The sequence below is a fragment of the Cetorhinus maximus genome, chromosome 34 (genome assembly GCF_964194155.1).
Source record: "Cetorhinus maximus chromosome 34, sCetMax3.hap1.1, whole genome shotgun sequence".
Taxonomy (NCBI): Eukaryota; Metazoa; Chordata; class Chondrichthyes; order Lamniformes; family Cetorhinidae; genus Cetorhinus; species Cetorhinus maximus.
In genome coordinates, this window is record NC_135912.1 from 3,146,098 (window position 1) to 3,160,241 (window position 14,144).

General features: G+C 51.1%; 1 protein-coding gene across 2 annotated transcripts in view; it reads left to right on the top strand.

The window, feature by feature from the left end:
- The first annotated feature begins 2,149 nt into the window (after positions 1–2,149).
- The window catches only part of trappc14 (trafficking protein particle complex subunit 14), a 79,709-nt gene continuing 67,714 nt past the window's right edge, over positions 2,150–14,144 (top strand). For both annotated transcript variants that reach the window (XM_078533839.1, XM_078533838.1), the window contains exon 1: positions 2,150–2,748. In XM_078533839.1, the coding sequence (XP_078389965.1) occupies positions 2,158–2,748 (591 nt within the window). In that variant the 5' untranslated portion in view covers positions 2,150–2,157. The remainder of the gene's footprint in view (positions 2,749–14,144) is intronic.

Sequence of the window (14,144 nt, forward strand, 5' to 3'; positions counted from 1 at the left end):
TTATTTACAATATATATGAATGACTTAGATGAGGGAAGTGAATGTACTATCGCCAAGTTTGCGGACGACACAAAAATAGGTGGGAAGGCAAGTGGTGAGGATGACACAAGGAGTCTACAGAGGGATATAGACAGGTTAAGAGAGCGGGAAAAAACTTGGCAGATGGAATTTAACGTGGGAAAATGTGAGGTTATGCATTTTGGCAGGAAGAATAGAGGAGCTGAATATTATTTACATGGAGAAAGACTAAAGAAAGCTGCAGCACAGAGGGATTTGGGGGTCCTTGTGCATGAATCTCAAAAAGCTAACATACAAGTTCAACAGGAAATATGGAAGGCAAATGGAATGTGAGCCTTTATTTCAAAGGAAATGAAGCATAAAAATAGAGAAGTCTTGCTAGAACTATACAAGACGCTAGTTAGAGCACACCTAGAGTACTGTGAACAGTTTTGGTCCCCTCATCTGAGGATAGATATACTGGCATTGGAGGCAGTCCAGAGAAGGTTCACTAGGTTGATCCTGGGTATGGAGGGATTTTCTTATGAGGAGAGGTTGAGTAGGTTGGGCCTGTACTCATTGAAGTTTAGAAGAATGAGAGGCGACCTTATTGAAATACTTAAGATTCACAGGGGGCTTGACAGGGTAGATGCTGAGAGGTTGTTTCCCTTTCTGGGAGAGTCTAGGACCAGAGGGCATAATCTCAGAGTAAGGGGTCGCCCATTTAAGACAGAGATGAGGAGGAATTTCTTCCCTCAGAGGGTAGTGAATCTGTGGAATTCTTTACCACAGAGGGGGGTAGAGGCTGAGGGGTCATTCAGTATATTCAAGGCTGAGATAGACAGATTTTTAATCAGTAAGGGAGCCAAGGGTTATGGGGAAAAGGCAGGAAAGTGGAGTTGAGGATTCTCAGATCAGCCACGATCTCATTGAATGGCGGAGCGGGCTCGATGGGCCGAATGGCCTACTTCTGCTCCTACATCTTACGGTCTTAAAAGAAGCCGTCACCCCAGGGACCAATCCGGTGAGGCTTCGCTGTGTCCGCAAAACCTCCTCTCCCATCGCCAGGACACAATACTTTGTCCAGCGAATGGGCGAAAATGTCTGAAGGAAAGTTTTGTTAAAAATGGTCAAGAAAAATCCTGTGGGGCTGGAGGGTGGGGGGTGGGGTGGTTTGGGGGTTAGTGCTGGAGATGGATCCTCAACTCCTAGAGACTCCAGGGCCATCCTGGAGGGGTTGGCAAGTCTGGTTGCTGTAGGTGGGGTGGGGCGGGGCCAAGCGGGGCGGGGCCAGGCCAGGCGGGGCGGGGCCAGGCGGGGCGGGGCGATCCTGGAGGGGTTGGCAAGTCTCATTGCTGCAGGTGGGGCGGGACGGGGCCAGGCGGGGCGGGGCGATTATGGAGGGGTTGGAAAGTCTCGTTGCTGCAGGTGGGGCGGGGCTGGGGCTGGACCAGGCGGGGCGGGGCGGGGCGGGGCGGGGCAATCCTGGAGGGGTTGGCAAGTCTCATTGCTGCAGGTGGGGCGGGGCAATCCTGGAGGGGTTGGCAAGTCTGGTTGCTGCAGGTGGGGCGGGGCTGGGCCAGGCGGGGCGGGGCCGGGCCAGGCGGGGCGGGGCAATCCTGGAGGGGTTGGCAAGTCTCGTTGCTGCAGGTGGGGCGGGACGGGGCCAGGCGGGGCGGGGCGATTATGGAGGGGTTGGAAAGTCTCGTTGCTGCAGGTGGGGCGGGGCTGGGGCTGGGCCAGGCGGGGCGGGGCAATCCTGGAGGGGTTGGCAAGTCTCGTTGCTGCAGGTGGGGCGGGGCAATCCTGGAGGGGTTGGCAAGTCTGGTTGCTGCAGGTGGGGCGGGGCGGGGCGGGGCGATCCTGGAGGGGTTGGCAAGCCTCGTTGCTGCCGGCGAGGCTGGGCTGGGCTGGGCGAGGTGGGGCGTGGCCTGGCGGGGCGTGGCCAGGCGAGGCGGGGCGGGGACTCACCTGTGGGCTCGGCGATCGATTGGTCGCGCCTGGCTGTAGTCCTCCGGCGGCCCGGCTGTCGTCCTCCGGCGGGCGGTTGCCATGGTGAGGGGTTGCGGGTGGATGAGCTCGGGCTGCCATTGAGGGGGTCTGTCTCTAGGGGGGGCGCGGCGGCCGTCGGCCGCGGCGGGGGGGTTGGTCCGTGCGCTAATGGAGTCCCTCTGCGAGTACCTGATGTATTTCCCGGCCGGGCCGGTTCCGGATTACAGTCGCTACCGCAGCCTCCCCCGCCGGGCCCAGCTCTACCTGGGCGAGACGGTGCGCTTCGTGCTGGTGGTCCGCTGCCGGGCCCGCGACTCCCCGCTGGAGGCCGGGGCCCTGGAGCCGCCGGGCTGGCGGGAGCTCTCCAGCTCGCTGTCCGCCCTGGCCAGCGTCTGCCCCGGCCTCCAGCAGCAGCAGCCGCCGCCTCCTCCGCCGGAGGAGGAGCAGGTGGTGGAGGAAGAGGAGGAGGAGGAGGCTGAGGCTGAGGAGGGGGATGAGGCCGAGGAGGTGGCGGCGGAGGAGGCGGCGGCGGCGGCGGAGGAAGGCGGGGAGCAGCCCCGGGGATCCGGACTGGGCCTCGGGCAGCCCGAGGAGAGGAAGCGGCGGCGGCGGCGGCAGCAGCAGCATCAGGGCCGGGGCCAGCGGCAGCAGCAACAGCGGCGGCGGCAGCAGCAGGAGCTCGGCGGCTTCCGCGAGTGCCGCCCGCTGCTCACACACGGCGCCGGGTCGGCGGGCAAGGAGGGCGGCTGCAGGAGCCAGGTGAGCACCGAGGGTGACGGGGTGGAGGGTGGAGGTCAGTGCCAGCTGGGCACCTGGGGTGGGGGTCAGTGCCAGCCGGGCACCTGGGGTGGGGGTCAGTGCCAGCCGGGCACCTGGGGTGGGGGGTCGGCGCCAGCCGGGCGTGTGGGGTGAGGGTCGGTGCCAGCCGGGCGTGTGGGGTGAGGGTCGGTGCCAGCCGGGCGTGTGGGGTGAGGGTCGGTGCCAGCCGGGCACCTGGGGTGAGGGTCGGTGCCAGCCGGGCACCTGGGGTGAGGGTCGGCGCCAGCCGGGCACCTGAGATGAGGGTCAGCGCCAGCCGGGCACCTGGGGTGGGGGTCGGCGCCAGCCGGGGGTGTGGGGTGAGGGTCGGCGTCAGCCGGGCACCTGGGGTGGGGGGTCGGCGCCAGCCGGGCACCTGGGGTGGGGGGGTCGGTGCCAGCCGGGCACCTGGGGTGGGGGGGTCGGTGCCAGCCGGGCACCTGGGGTGGGGGGCAGGATGTTTAGGATAGGTGTTGCGTTCTAGCTGGGTGAATTGGGTGAGTGTGGGATGTGTAGGGCAGGTTTGGGGTGCTGGTTGGGGGAGTGCCTACTGATTGCTGTGCTGAAGGCACAGTGTTGGTGCAAGTCGCTTTGAGCCCTGTCATGGTTGTCGTGGTCAGTTGAAAACGATTGCACGGTGGTGGCACGGCTGGATTGATATTACAGGAGTTTGTCTCCAGTTTCACAACTTACTGCTGCGATCAGAGGGTCCCAGTAAATCCTGACTATACTGTTGGCAGTGGGGTGTCTGTTGGCAGTGGGGTGTCTGTTGGCAGTGGGGTGTCTGTTGGCAGTGGGGTGTCTGTTGGCAGTGGGGTGTCTGTTGGCAGTGGGGTGTCTGTGAAGGTTATTTACGGTTCTGTGATTCAGATGCAGCCTTAAGTTGATAAACTTGTGAACACTGATTTTTGCTTGAACAGATGTATTAGTTGGCAATAGAAATGAAACTCACTGGGGCTCCACTTCCCGGTTCACACTCTGAGTTGGTAATGCTTGTGATAATTCCCTGTAGCCTCTTAGCTTCCTGATTGTTGAGAACTGTGTTCCTTCCAGTTTGGTTGCAGTGTTAGCACATATTGAAGTCTGTTGCTTCATTTTGTTGGCATTTTGCATCTATTATCAGCTGATATCATTCCAGTGTAAAATTAAGAGGGTCAGTGCATTTGTGTGTGGAGTATCTACCACTCCAAACCGGCGATCCCGCTTGTGCCAAAGTAAGACAGGCAGAAAGAACTGGGATGTGTAATTACCCATCATGATAAACAACTTTCATTTCTACTGTTGCAACTGGTTATCCTTGCTTCAGTTAGGACGAGTGAGAGAATGTGGGATCTTCAGTACAGTGGTTGTTAGGAAATCCAATGTATGCTGAAAATGCCTTTAATGTGGGTCAATCGCGCTGGACGTTGACTTGTGATCTGGCAACACCTGGAATTTAAAATTCTCATCCTATGTTCGAATCCCTCCATGCCCTCACCCCATCCTTATCTTTGTAACCTCTGAGATCCATGCGCTCCTCCGATTCCAGTCCCTTGAGCATCCCCGATTTCTGTCGCTCCGCCACTGGCAGCGGTGCCTCCAGCTGCCTGGGCCCTGAGGCCCGCGATACCCCCCCCCTAAAACCTCTCTGCCTCTCTCTCCTTTAAGACGTCCCTTAAAACCTACCAAGCTTTTGGTCACCTGTCCTTGTGTGACTCTCAAACACTCTTGTGAAATGCCTCGGGACGTCTTACTACATTAAAGGCGCTACATCAATGCAAGGTATTGGAATCTGTCGATCTCAGTCTTATTGACCCAGTATCCGCAGCCCATCCCCGTGGGATCTTGCTGTGCGGCGTGCAGCTGGCACCACGTTCTCAGGCAGTACATTCCAGATCCGAAACACTCTCTGCGCAGGGGGTGGGGGGTGGGATTTCCTTGCGTCGCCATTGCTTCTTTCGCCAGGCTCTTTAAAATCGGTGATTAAAAACAAAAAACTACTGCGGATGCTGGAAATCCAAAACAAAAACAGAATTACCTGGAAAAACTCAGCAGGTCTGGCAGCATCGGCGGAGAAGAAAAGAGTTGACGTTTCGAGTCCTCACGACCCTTCAACAGAACTGAGTAATATTAGGAGAGGGGTGAAATATAAGCTGGATTAAGGTGGGGGGGTGGGGGGAGAGAAGTTGGTGGGGTGGGGGGGTGTGGCTGTAGGGACAAGCAAGCAGTGACAGGAGCAGATAATCAAAAGATGTCACAGACAAAGGAACAAAGAAGTGTTGAAGGTGGTGATATTATCTAAACGAATGTGCTAATTAAGAATGGATGGCAGGACACTCAAGGTACAGCTCTAGTGGGGGTGGGGTGGAAAGACTGACAGGGCATTACAGGTATAGATTTAAAAATAATGGAAATAGGTGGGAAAAGAAAAATCTATATAAATTATTGGAAGAAACAAAAGGGAGGGGGAAGAAACGGAAAGGGGGTGGGGATGGATGAGGGAGTTCAAGATCTAAAGTTGTTGAATTCAATATTCAGTCCGGAAGGCTGTGAAGTGCCTAGTCGGAAGTTGAGGTGCTGTTCCTCCAGTTTGTGTTGGGCTTCACTGGAACAATGCAGCAAGCCAAGGACAGACATGTGGGCAAGAGAGCAGGGTGGAGTGTTAAAATGGCAAGTGACAGGGAGGTTTGGGTCTTTCTTGCGGACAGATCGCAGGTGTCCTGCAAAGCAGTCGCCCAGTTTACGTTTGGTCTCTCCAGTGTAGAGGAGACCGCATTGGGAGCAACGAATGCAGTAGACTAAGTTAGGGGAAATGCAAGTGAAATGCTGCTTCACTTGAAAGGAGTGTTTGGGCCCTTGGACGGTGAGGAGAAAGGAAGTGAAGGGGTAGGTGTTTCATCTTCTGCGTGGGCATGGGGAGGTGCCATAGGTGGGGGTTGAGGAGTAGGGGGTGATGGAGGAGTGGACCAGGGTGTCCCGGAGGGAACGATCCCTACGGAATGCCGCCAGGGAGGGTGAAGGGAAGATGTGTTTGGTGGTGGCATTATGCTGGAGTTGGCGGAAATGGCGGAGGATGATCCTTTGAATGCGGAGGCTGGTGGGGTGATAAGTGAGGACAAGGGGGACCCTATCATGTTTCTGGGAGGGAGGAGAAGGCGTGAGGGCGGATGCGCGGGAGATGGGCCAGACACGGTTGAGGGCCCTGTCAACCGCCGTGGGTGGAAAACCTCGGTTAAGGAAGAAGGAGGACATATCAGAGGAACTGTTTTTGAAGGTAGCATCATCAGAACAGATGCGACGGAGGCGAAGGCACTGAGAGAATGGGATGGAGTCCTTACAGGAAGCGGGGTGTGAGGAGCTGTAGTCGAGGTAGCTGTGGGAGTCGGTAGGCTTGTAATGGATATTGGTGCACAGTCTATCACCAGAAATTGAGACAGAGAGGTCAAGGAAGGGAAGGGAAGTGTCAGAGAAGGACCATGTGAAAATGATGGAGGGGTGGAGATTAGAAGCAAAATTAATAAATTTTTCCAGGTCCCGACGAGAGCATGAAGCTGCACTGAAGTAATCATTGATGTACTGGAGAATTAGTTGTGGAGGGGGCCGGAGTAGGACTGGAACAAGGAATGTTCCACGTACCCCATAAAGAGACAGGCATAGCTGGGGCCCATGCGGGTACCCATAGCCACACCTTTTATTTGGAGGAAGTGAGAGGAGTTCAAGGAGAAATTGTTCAGTGTGAGAACAAGTTCAGCCAGATGGAGGAGAGTAGTGGTGGATGGGGATTGTTCGGGCCTCTGTTCAAGGAAGAAGCTAAGGGCCCTCAGACCATCCTGGTGGGGGATGGAGGTGTAGAGGGATTGGACGTCCATGGTGAAGAGGAAGCGGTTGGGCCCAGGGAACTGGAAATTGTTGATGTGACGTAAGGTGTCAGAGGAATCACGGATGTAGGTGGGAAGGGACTGGACAAGGGGAGAGAGAAGGGAGTCAAGATAACGAGAAATGAGTTCTGTGGGGCAGGAACAGGCTGACACAATCGGTCTGCTGGGACAATTCTGTTTGTGGATTTTGGGTAGGAGGTAGAAGCGAGCCGTCCGAGGTTGGGCGACTATCAAAGTTGGAAGCTGTGGGAGGAAGATCTCTAGCGTTTCTTCCCCCTCCCTTTTGTTTTTTCCAATAATTTATATAGATTTTTCTTTTCCCACATATTTCCATTATTTTTAAATCTATACCTGTAATGCCCTGTCAGTCTTTCCACCCCACCCCCACTAGAGCTGTACCTTGAGTGTCCTGCCATCCATTCTTAATTAGCACATTCTCTTAGATAATATCACCACCTTCAACACTTCTTTGTTCCTTTGTCTGTGACATCTTTTGATTATCTGCTCCTATCGCTGCTTGCTTGTCCCTAAAACCACAACCCCCTCCCAACTTCTCTCCCCCCCCCACCTTAATCCAGCTTATATTTCACCCTTCTCCTAATATTGCTCAGTTCTGTTGAAGGGTCGTGAGGACTCGAAACGTCAACTCTTTTCTTCTCCGCCGATGCTGCCAGACCTGCTGAGTTTTTCCTTTAAAATCGGTGTCAGACTGAATTTAGGAAACACTTCTTCATGCAAAGGGTGGTAGAAGTTTGGAAATCTGTTCCGCAAATGGTAATTGATGCTAGATCTATTGTTAAATTGAAAACTGAGATGGATGCGTTTTTGTTAAGGGTGTGTGGGGCTGCGGCGCGTACATGGAGTTAGGTCACAGGTCATCCATCATCTCATTGACTGGCAGAACGGCCCAAGGGGCTACATGCTGACCCCCACCCACTCCGATTGTTACGTTTTAAACGCTTGTTCATTTGTTCATCTGTTAAGACCCCCACCAGTTTTGCTGAAGGGGATCATACCTAAAGTGCCTGTTCTTTCTGCAGCCACTAACTGACCTGGTTCAGAGTTTCCAATGTTCTCCTTCAGGATGTGCTCCTGGTCACAGGACTTGAAATCTTTCCTGAATTGTGTTTACAAAGAAAATAAGTTTAAGAACAGGGCTAAAACAGAATTACCTGGAAAAACTCAGCAGGTCTGGCAGCATCGGCGGGTAAGAAAAGAGTTGATGTTTCGAGTCCTCATGAGGACTCAACTCAAACGTCAACTCTTCTCCGCCGATGCTGCCAGACCTGCTGAGTTTTTCCAGGTAATTCTGTTTTTGTTTTGGATTTCCAGCATCCGCAGTAGCTTTTTGTTTTTAATCACCGATTTTAAAGAGCCTGGCGAAAGAAGCAATGGCGACGCAAGGAAATCCCACCCCCTGCGCAGAGAGTGTTTCGGATCTGGAATGCACTGCCTGAGAACGTGGTGCCAGCTTTCTCTCTCTCGCTTTCTTTCTCTCTCTCTCTCTCGCTTTCTTTCTCTCTCTCTCTCTCGCTTTCTTTCTCTCTCTCTCTCTCTCGCTTTCTTTCTCTCTCTCTCGCTTTCTTTCTCTCTCTCTCGCTTTCTTTCTCTCTCTCTCGCTTTCTTTCTCTCTCTCGCTTTCTTTCTCTCTCGCTTTCTTTCTCTCTCTCTCTCGCTTTCTTTCTCTCTCTCTCTCGCTTTCTTTCTCTCTCTCTCTCGCTTTCTTTCTCTCTCGCTTTCTCTCTCTCTCTCGCTTTCTTTCTGTCTCTCTCTCTCTCGCTTTCTTTCTCTCTCTCTCTCGCTTTCTTTCTCTCTCTCTCTCGCTTTCTTTCTCTCTCTCTCTCGCTTTCTTTCTCTCTCTCTCTCGCTTTCTTTCTCTCTCGCTTTCTTTCTCTCTCGCTTTCTTTCTCTCTCGCTTTCTTTCTCTCTCGCTTTCTTTCTCTCTCGCTTTCTTTCTCTCTCGCTTTCTTTCTCTCTCGCTTTCTTTCTCTCTCGCTTTCTTTCTCTCTCTCGCTTTCTTTCTCTCTCTCTCGCTTTCTCTCTCTCTCTCGCTTTCTTTCTCTCTCTCTCTCTCGCTTTCTCTCTCTCGCTTTCTTTCTCTCTCTCTCGCTTTCTTTCTCTCTCTCTCGCTTTCTTTCTCTCTCTCTCGCTTTCTTTCTCTCTCTCTCGCTTTCTTTCTCTCTCTCTCTCGCTTTCTTTTTCTCTCTCTCTCTCGCTTTCTCTCCCTCTCTCTCGCTTTCTCTCCCTCTCTCTCGCTTTCTCTCTCTCTCACTTTCTTTCTCTCTCTCGCTTTCTTTCTCTCTCTTGCTTTCTTTCTCTCTCTCGCTTTCTTTCTCTCTCTCTCTCGCTTTCTTTCTCTCTCTCTCTCGCTTTCTTTCTCTCTCTCTCGCTTTCTTTCTCTCTCTTTCTCTCTCGCTTTCTTTTGCTCACTCTCTCGCTTTCTTTTTTTCTCTCTCTCTCGCTTTCTTTCTCTCTCGCTTTCTTTCTCTCTCTCTCTCGCTTTCTTTTGCTCACTCTCTCTCGCTTTCTCTCTCTCTCTCTCTCTCTCTCTCTCTCTCTCTCTCTCTCGCTTTCTCTCTCTCTCTCTCTCTCTCATATTCTACCTGTTCAGACACTTAAGCAATCCCCTTTTTCTCAGGACAGTCTGAAAGCTGGGGCTCTTTTCACTAGAACAGTGAAGGCTGAGGGGTGACCTGATGGAGGTCTTTAAAATGATAAAGGGGTAAATGTAGAGAATATGTTTCCACTTGGTGGGGGCGAGTCCAGAATTAGGGGCCATCAATATAAGGTAGTCACTGATAAATCCGATCGGGAATTCAGAGAAATTTCTTTACCTGGAGAGCTATCTTATATTGATGGTCCCTAGTTCAGGTCGTCCCCACAAGTGGGGACAATCTTCTCTACATTTACCCAATCCAGCCCCTTTGGAGTTTTAAAGACCTCTATCAGAACAGCCTTCTCTTTTCAAGGGTAAAGAGCCCCAGCCTGTTTCTACATAGATATAACCTCTCAGTTCTGAGAAGAGAGAATCTAACAAGAAGAGAGAGGCCAGGGAAATAGGATTGGATGACGAGCTAGCACTAACATAAACTTGATGGGCTGAAAGGCCTTGTGTGTGCTGTCATCATTCTTAAAATGCAAGTGTTCACAGTATCTGAGCATTGAATGTTGCTGAAGCTTTTCATGTTGCACTGATCAGGACAAACAGAAGAATGCCAAATTTCAAATGATCGCAACAATTTATACTACAGGAGAAAAGGGTGATGATTGTTTGGCAAGTCATCTCTGATTAGCCTAGGTTGCCATGGAGAAAACAAAGGGGAACTATAGGCTCCCCAAGCTCCTGAGTAATTCAAAAAAGGCTTGAACATATTCCTTGTTTGAAAAGAACAGGTCCCTGTGTATGAATGTAAGTCGCTTCTAGCAAGTGTAAATGAGCCACAGTACGAGCTGGATGATTATTTTAAATTGGCTGTTGGTGTGGCTATTAGCGCACTCAGGATTATTTAGCAAGTGCTGCCCAATTGCAGAATCATGTCTGATAGCGGACATTTTATTTTGGGTTTTGCAAGCATGGGCTGGTTGAGTATGGCCTGTACTCTGCCTATAACGAACAATCCAAGAGACATGCTGTTTGATTTGATCAGCCAATTGTTTGGGATGTACAGCCTATGTACCTGACATCACACCGGCAATATTTCAAGTTCTATACTACCAAGTGACTACCTGAGCATTGTAAGCCCCTCGTTGGGCTGAACTGGTGAGCTTTGTTAGAGGGGGTTGAGGATATAGAACGCATTCAGATTTGTCTTTGTGTCTATTGAGTGGGGTAGGAAGCAGGAGCTTTGTGGCAGTGTTTCCCTCAACCAGGAATTGACCTGTGCAGACCCACAGGGCCACTGACTGTGTAATAAATGCTTGTGATCCCCAGGGTTGGAAAAGAGAATTGTCTGCTGTGAAATCGCTACATTAAAAAAAAATTGCATAATCAATAAATTGTTAATGGAGCCATAAATGTTGGGAGTGCCGAGGAATTGAAAAGACACCACCCTCTGACAGTGCAGCACTCCCTGGGAGTGTCGGCCTTATCTTGCACCCGGGACCTTGCTTCTTGTTTTACAGTGGATTATGTGAATCTCATTTTCAGTAGGTGTGAGTATTCTCCAGCATGTTTTCATTTTGAGGGTGGGGGGGGATAAGTTCTATCATACCACCGGTGGAAGCCTCTTGTTTGTGAGAGGAGTTGAAGTAATGGATGACCATAGAAAATGTAGCGGTTATGTCAAATCTGCAGTGCTCAGCATTTGAACTGCAGCAGGCCCTGTGCGCATTACTTAAGGTGTTAGCCTCAGTTAAAGCTTTATCGCAGTGGTGGACATGTTTTCACTTGGGCTGTTAACAGTTTTCCACTGAACGTTCCAGGGTCAGGCATTCACCTCCGGGGTAGGCGGGAAAGTGGAGTTGAGGCCGCGATCAGATCAGCCATGATCTTTTTGAGTGGCGGAGCGGGCTCGAGGGGCTGAATGGCCTACTCCGGCTGCGAATTCGTACACTCGTGAAGCTCCCTCACCCTGTAATGTGGCATCGTGATGTTCCTGTTCCTGTTCCTGCAAAGATAATTTGGATGCCGGCTGGGGTACTCTCGCCTCCCAGTTGGAAGGAGGGTTTCGTGGGTTCAAGTCCCGCTGCAGAGACTTGAGTACAAAACCCAGGCCGACACTCCCCAGTGCCAGCGCCGAGGGGAGTGCTGCACTGTCAGAGGGTGGTGTCTTGCGGGTGAGATTTTAAACTGAGGCCCCCATCTGCCTACGAGGCTATTCGAGGAAGAGGAGCTGGGGAGTTCTCGCTGGTATTTATCCCTTGACCAATATCACTTTTTTTTTAAAAAGAAAGGCCTATTATCTGGTTGTTGTCCCATTGCTTTGTGTGGGATCTTGCCATGCGCAGACATTCTGCCAGGTTTCCCACATTACAACAGTAACTCCACTTCAGAAAGAGTTAATGGGCTGTAAAGTGCCTTGGAGTTGTGAAAGGCGCTGTATAAATGCGAATTTGTTCCTTCAATTGAAGCCCATTGTACAACTGTCGCAAAGCTACTTGTTAACCAAAGTGTATACCCTCTTCTTTTTTTCCAGTCATAGTTTTTTTAATTCTCTCCCCCTCCCCCCATTCTCGGTTCTTTGCTCTCCTTCTCCACTCCTTGTCTCCCCTCGCACACCACTCATGAATCCCAACCAGAGCGACAGAGAAGCATTGGCTGAGAGTTGTTTACCAGTTCGCTCCAAAGTAAAGTGGGGTCCGTGATGGCCCTTTCCAATAGTTTGATCGAAGGAAGTCTTGCTTATTTTCCAACTGCTCTTCTTATAGAGGTTTGGCAGCATTCCCCCTCCCCTTGGGTTTAATCCCAGGGTCCCGCTGATGCTGTTGCTAGTCAGCTCTGAAGTGCGGGAAACCTTTTCAGCTTCTGCCGCTCCCTTCCAAATGCTTCACCTCCGCTGGTGCCTTTCATCCTTGTGTTCCTGCAGGTTTGCCTCACTCTTCCACTCTGCAAACAGAAAGGTTTTCAGTCCTGGCTTCTCCTAGTTTTTTTTATCTGTCTCCTGATTCTTGTTTGGGGTGTGGTCCTCCATGAATCAGAAGTCTTCGAGCACCTTGTGCCCTCGCACCAGATCGTAATTTGACTGTGTTGGCAAATCGACCAACAATGCATCATGGTTGATGTTAATTGTATCAATTAAAGGTAAGTACATACAGGTAGGGGGCATTGATTGGATAGTTATGTGAGCACATTTAAAGAGACACTTACTGACACAGGAGTAGGAAGGGGTCAGGAGATATATACCTGTAATGTGAATAGAGTCCACCCCAATTAAAGACTGGCTCTGGTTTCTTCCTTCGCCAACTGGCTATCTATGTAACATTCGAAACCATCCCCACTGTGTCCTCTTCCCGACGACTGCATTTTCTATCAGGCGTGGCTAGTTAGTGATGCGTCTGAAGGACCTCTGCTTTAAAATTACTAGTCCCTTTCCCCTTTCACAGGGACACAACAACAGCCTGTATTTATATAGCGCCTTTTAACGTAGTAAAACGCCCGACCATGCTGCACGGTGGCGGGATGGGACAAAAATTGACACTGAGCCAAAAGAGATGTTAGGGGTAGGTGACCAAAAGCTTGGTCAACGAGGCAGGTTTTAAGGAGGGTAGTGAAGGAGGAGAGAAGGTGGTAGAGTAGCAAAGAACATTGGGGAGGATTCCGAAGCTTAGATGGCTAAAGAGTGGGACGGAGGAGTGCAGGGATGGACAAGAGGCCAGAGCTGGAGGATCATTGTGATTTCATACATAGGCTTGTAGCGTCGGAGGAGGTTACAGAGATGGGATTCACAATCACCTGTGGGGCGAGTATCTTTCTGGCTGCAGACAACGTCCGGTGGTCTAACGCCAGCCTTATGATGTAATCACAAGAACATTTTTAACTGGACAACTGGACAAGGGTCAGCATTTCTCCAAACACACCGCCAGGTCTTCAGATTGAATACCCTTTAATCGTTTAGCAATAAAGCCAGATCAAAAAATGGGGAAATCCCTTAAACAGATACCATTTTACAAACAGCTTACAGCGCAGTATGTTTAAAAGTCCATTGTCCGGCTCGATAATTTTATTTTCTAGTTAACAAAGGAGTGATTAATAAAAGATTAAAGTTAACCCAGCAAAGGCCAATGGGATAAAAGTTGTCATTTATTTTCTTTCTTGCAGTTTGGGAGGGGATCTGATTTGTTTTTTGTTCTTGGGATTTGAGCATCGCTGGCTGGGCCAGCATTTCTTAACCATTCCTAATTGCCGTTGAGATGGTGGTGGTGGGTCACCGCGTTGAGCCGCTGCAGTCCATGTGGTGTAGGTACACCCACAGTGCTGTTAGGGAGGGAGTCCCAGGATTTTGACCCAGCGACAGTGAAGGATCGGCGATGTAGTTGCAAGTGAGTGGCTTGGAGGGGGACTTCCAGGAAGTGGAACGGGATCACCTGTCATTCTTCTAACCTCCACTGACATGTAGGCCTAATCTACTCGATCTCTCCTCATAGGGCAACCCTCTCGGAAAAGAAGGAAGGGTGTGCTGAAAGGGTGAGATGAAGCGGGGGAAGGGGTTTGAGGAGACTCGAGTGGAGCATTTTGGAAATTTTTATGCAACATTGTTATTTCTTGTACAATATGGGTCTATACTGTGGGAAAACCATCCAAGAGATTTTTTTCCCAAAAATGTGGCAGTATTTGTTTCTGTTGGAGTGCATGAGGGGAAGGAGAGGCATTCTCTCTTTTCCACTTGATCTGTATGTTAAGCCTGTGAACAGAAATTAATGTTTTCAGCTCCCTGCAGTCTTGGTACGAAACCCAATGCCATTGACTCCAAGCTGAATTGGGAAACATCCCATTTTCTCTCTGTCCCGTTCTTCAGATTGAATTCTTAAGTCGAAACTAGGAGGCTCTTTCTTTCCCCTGGC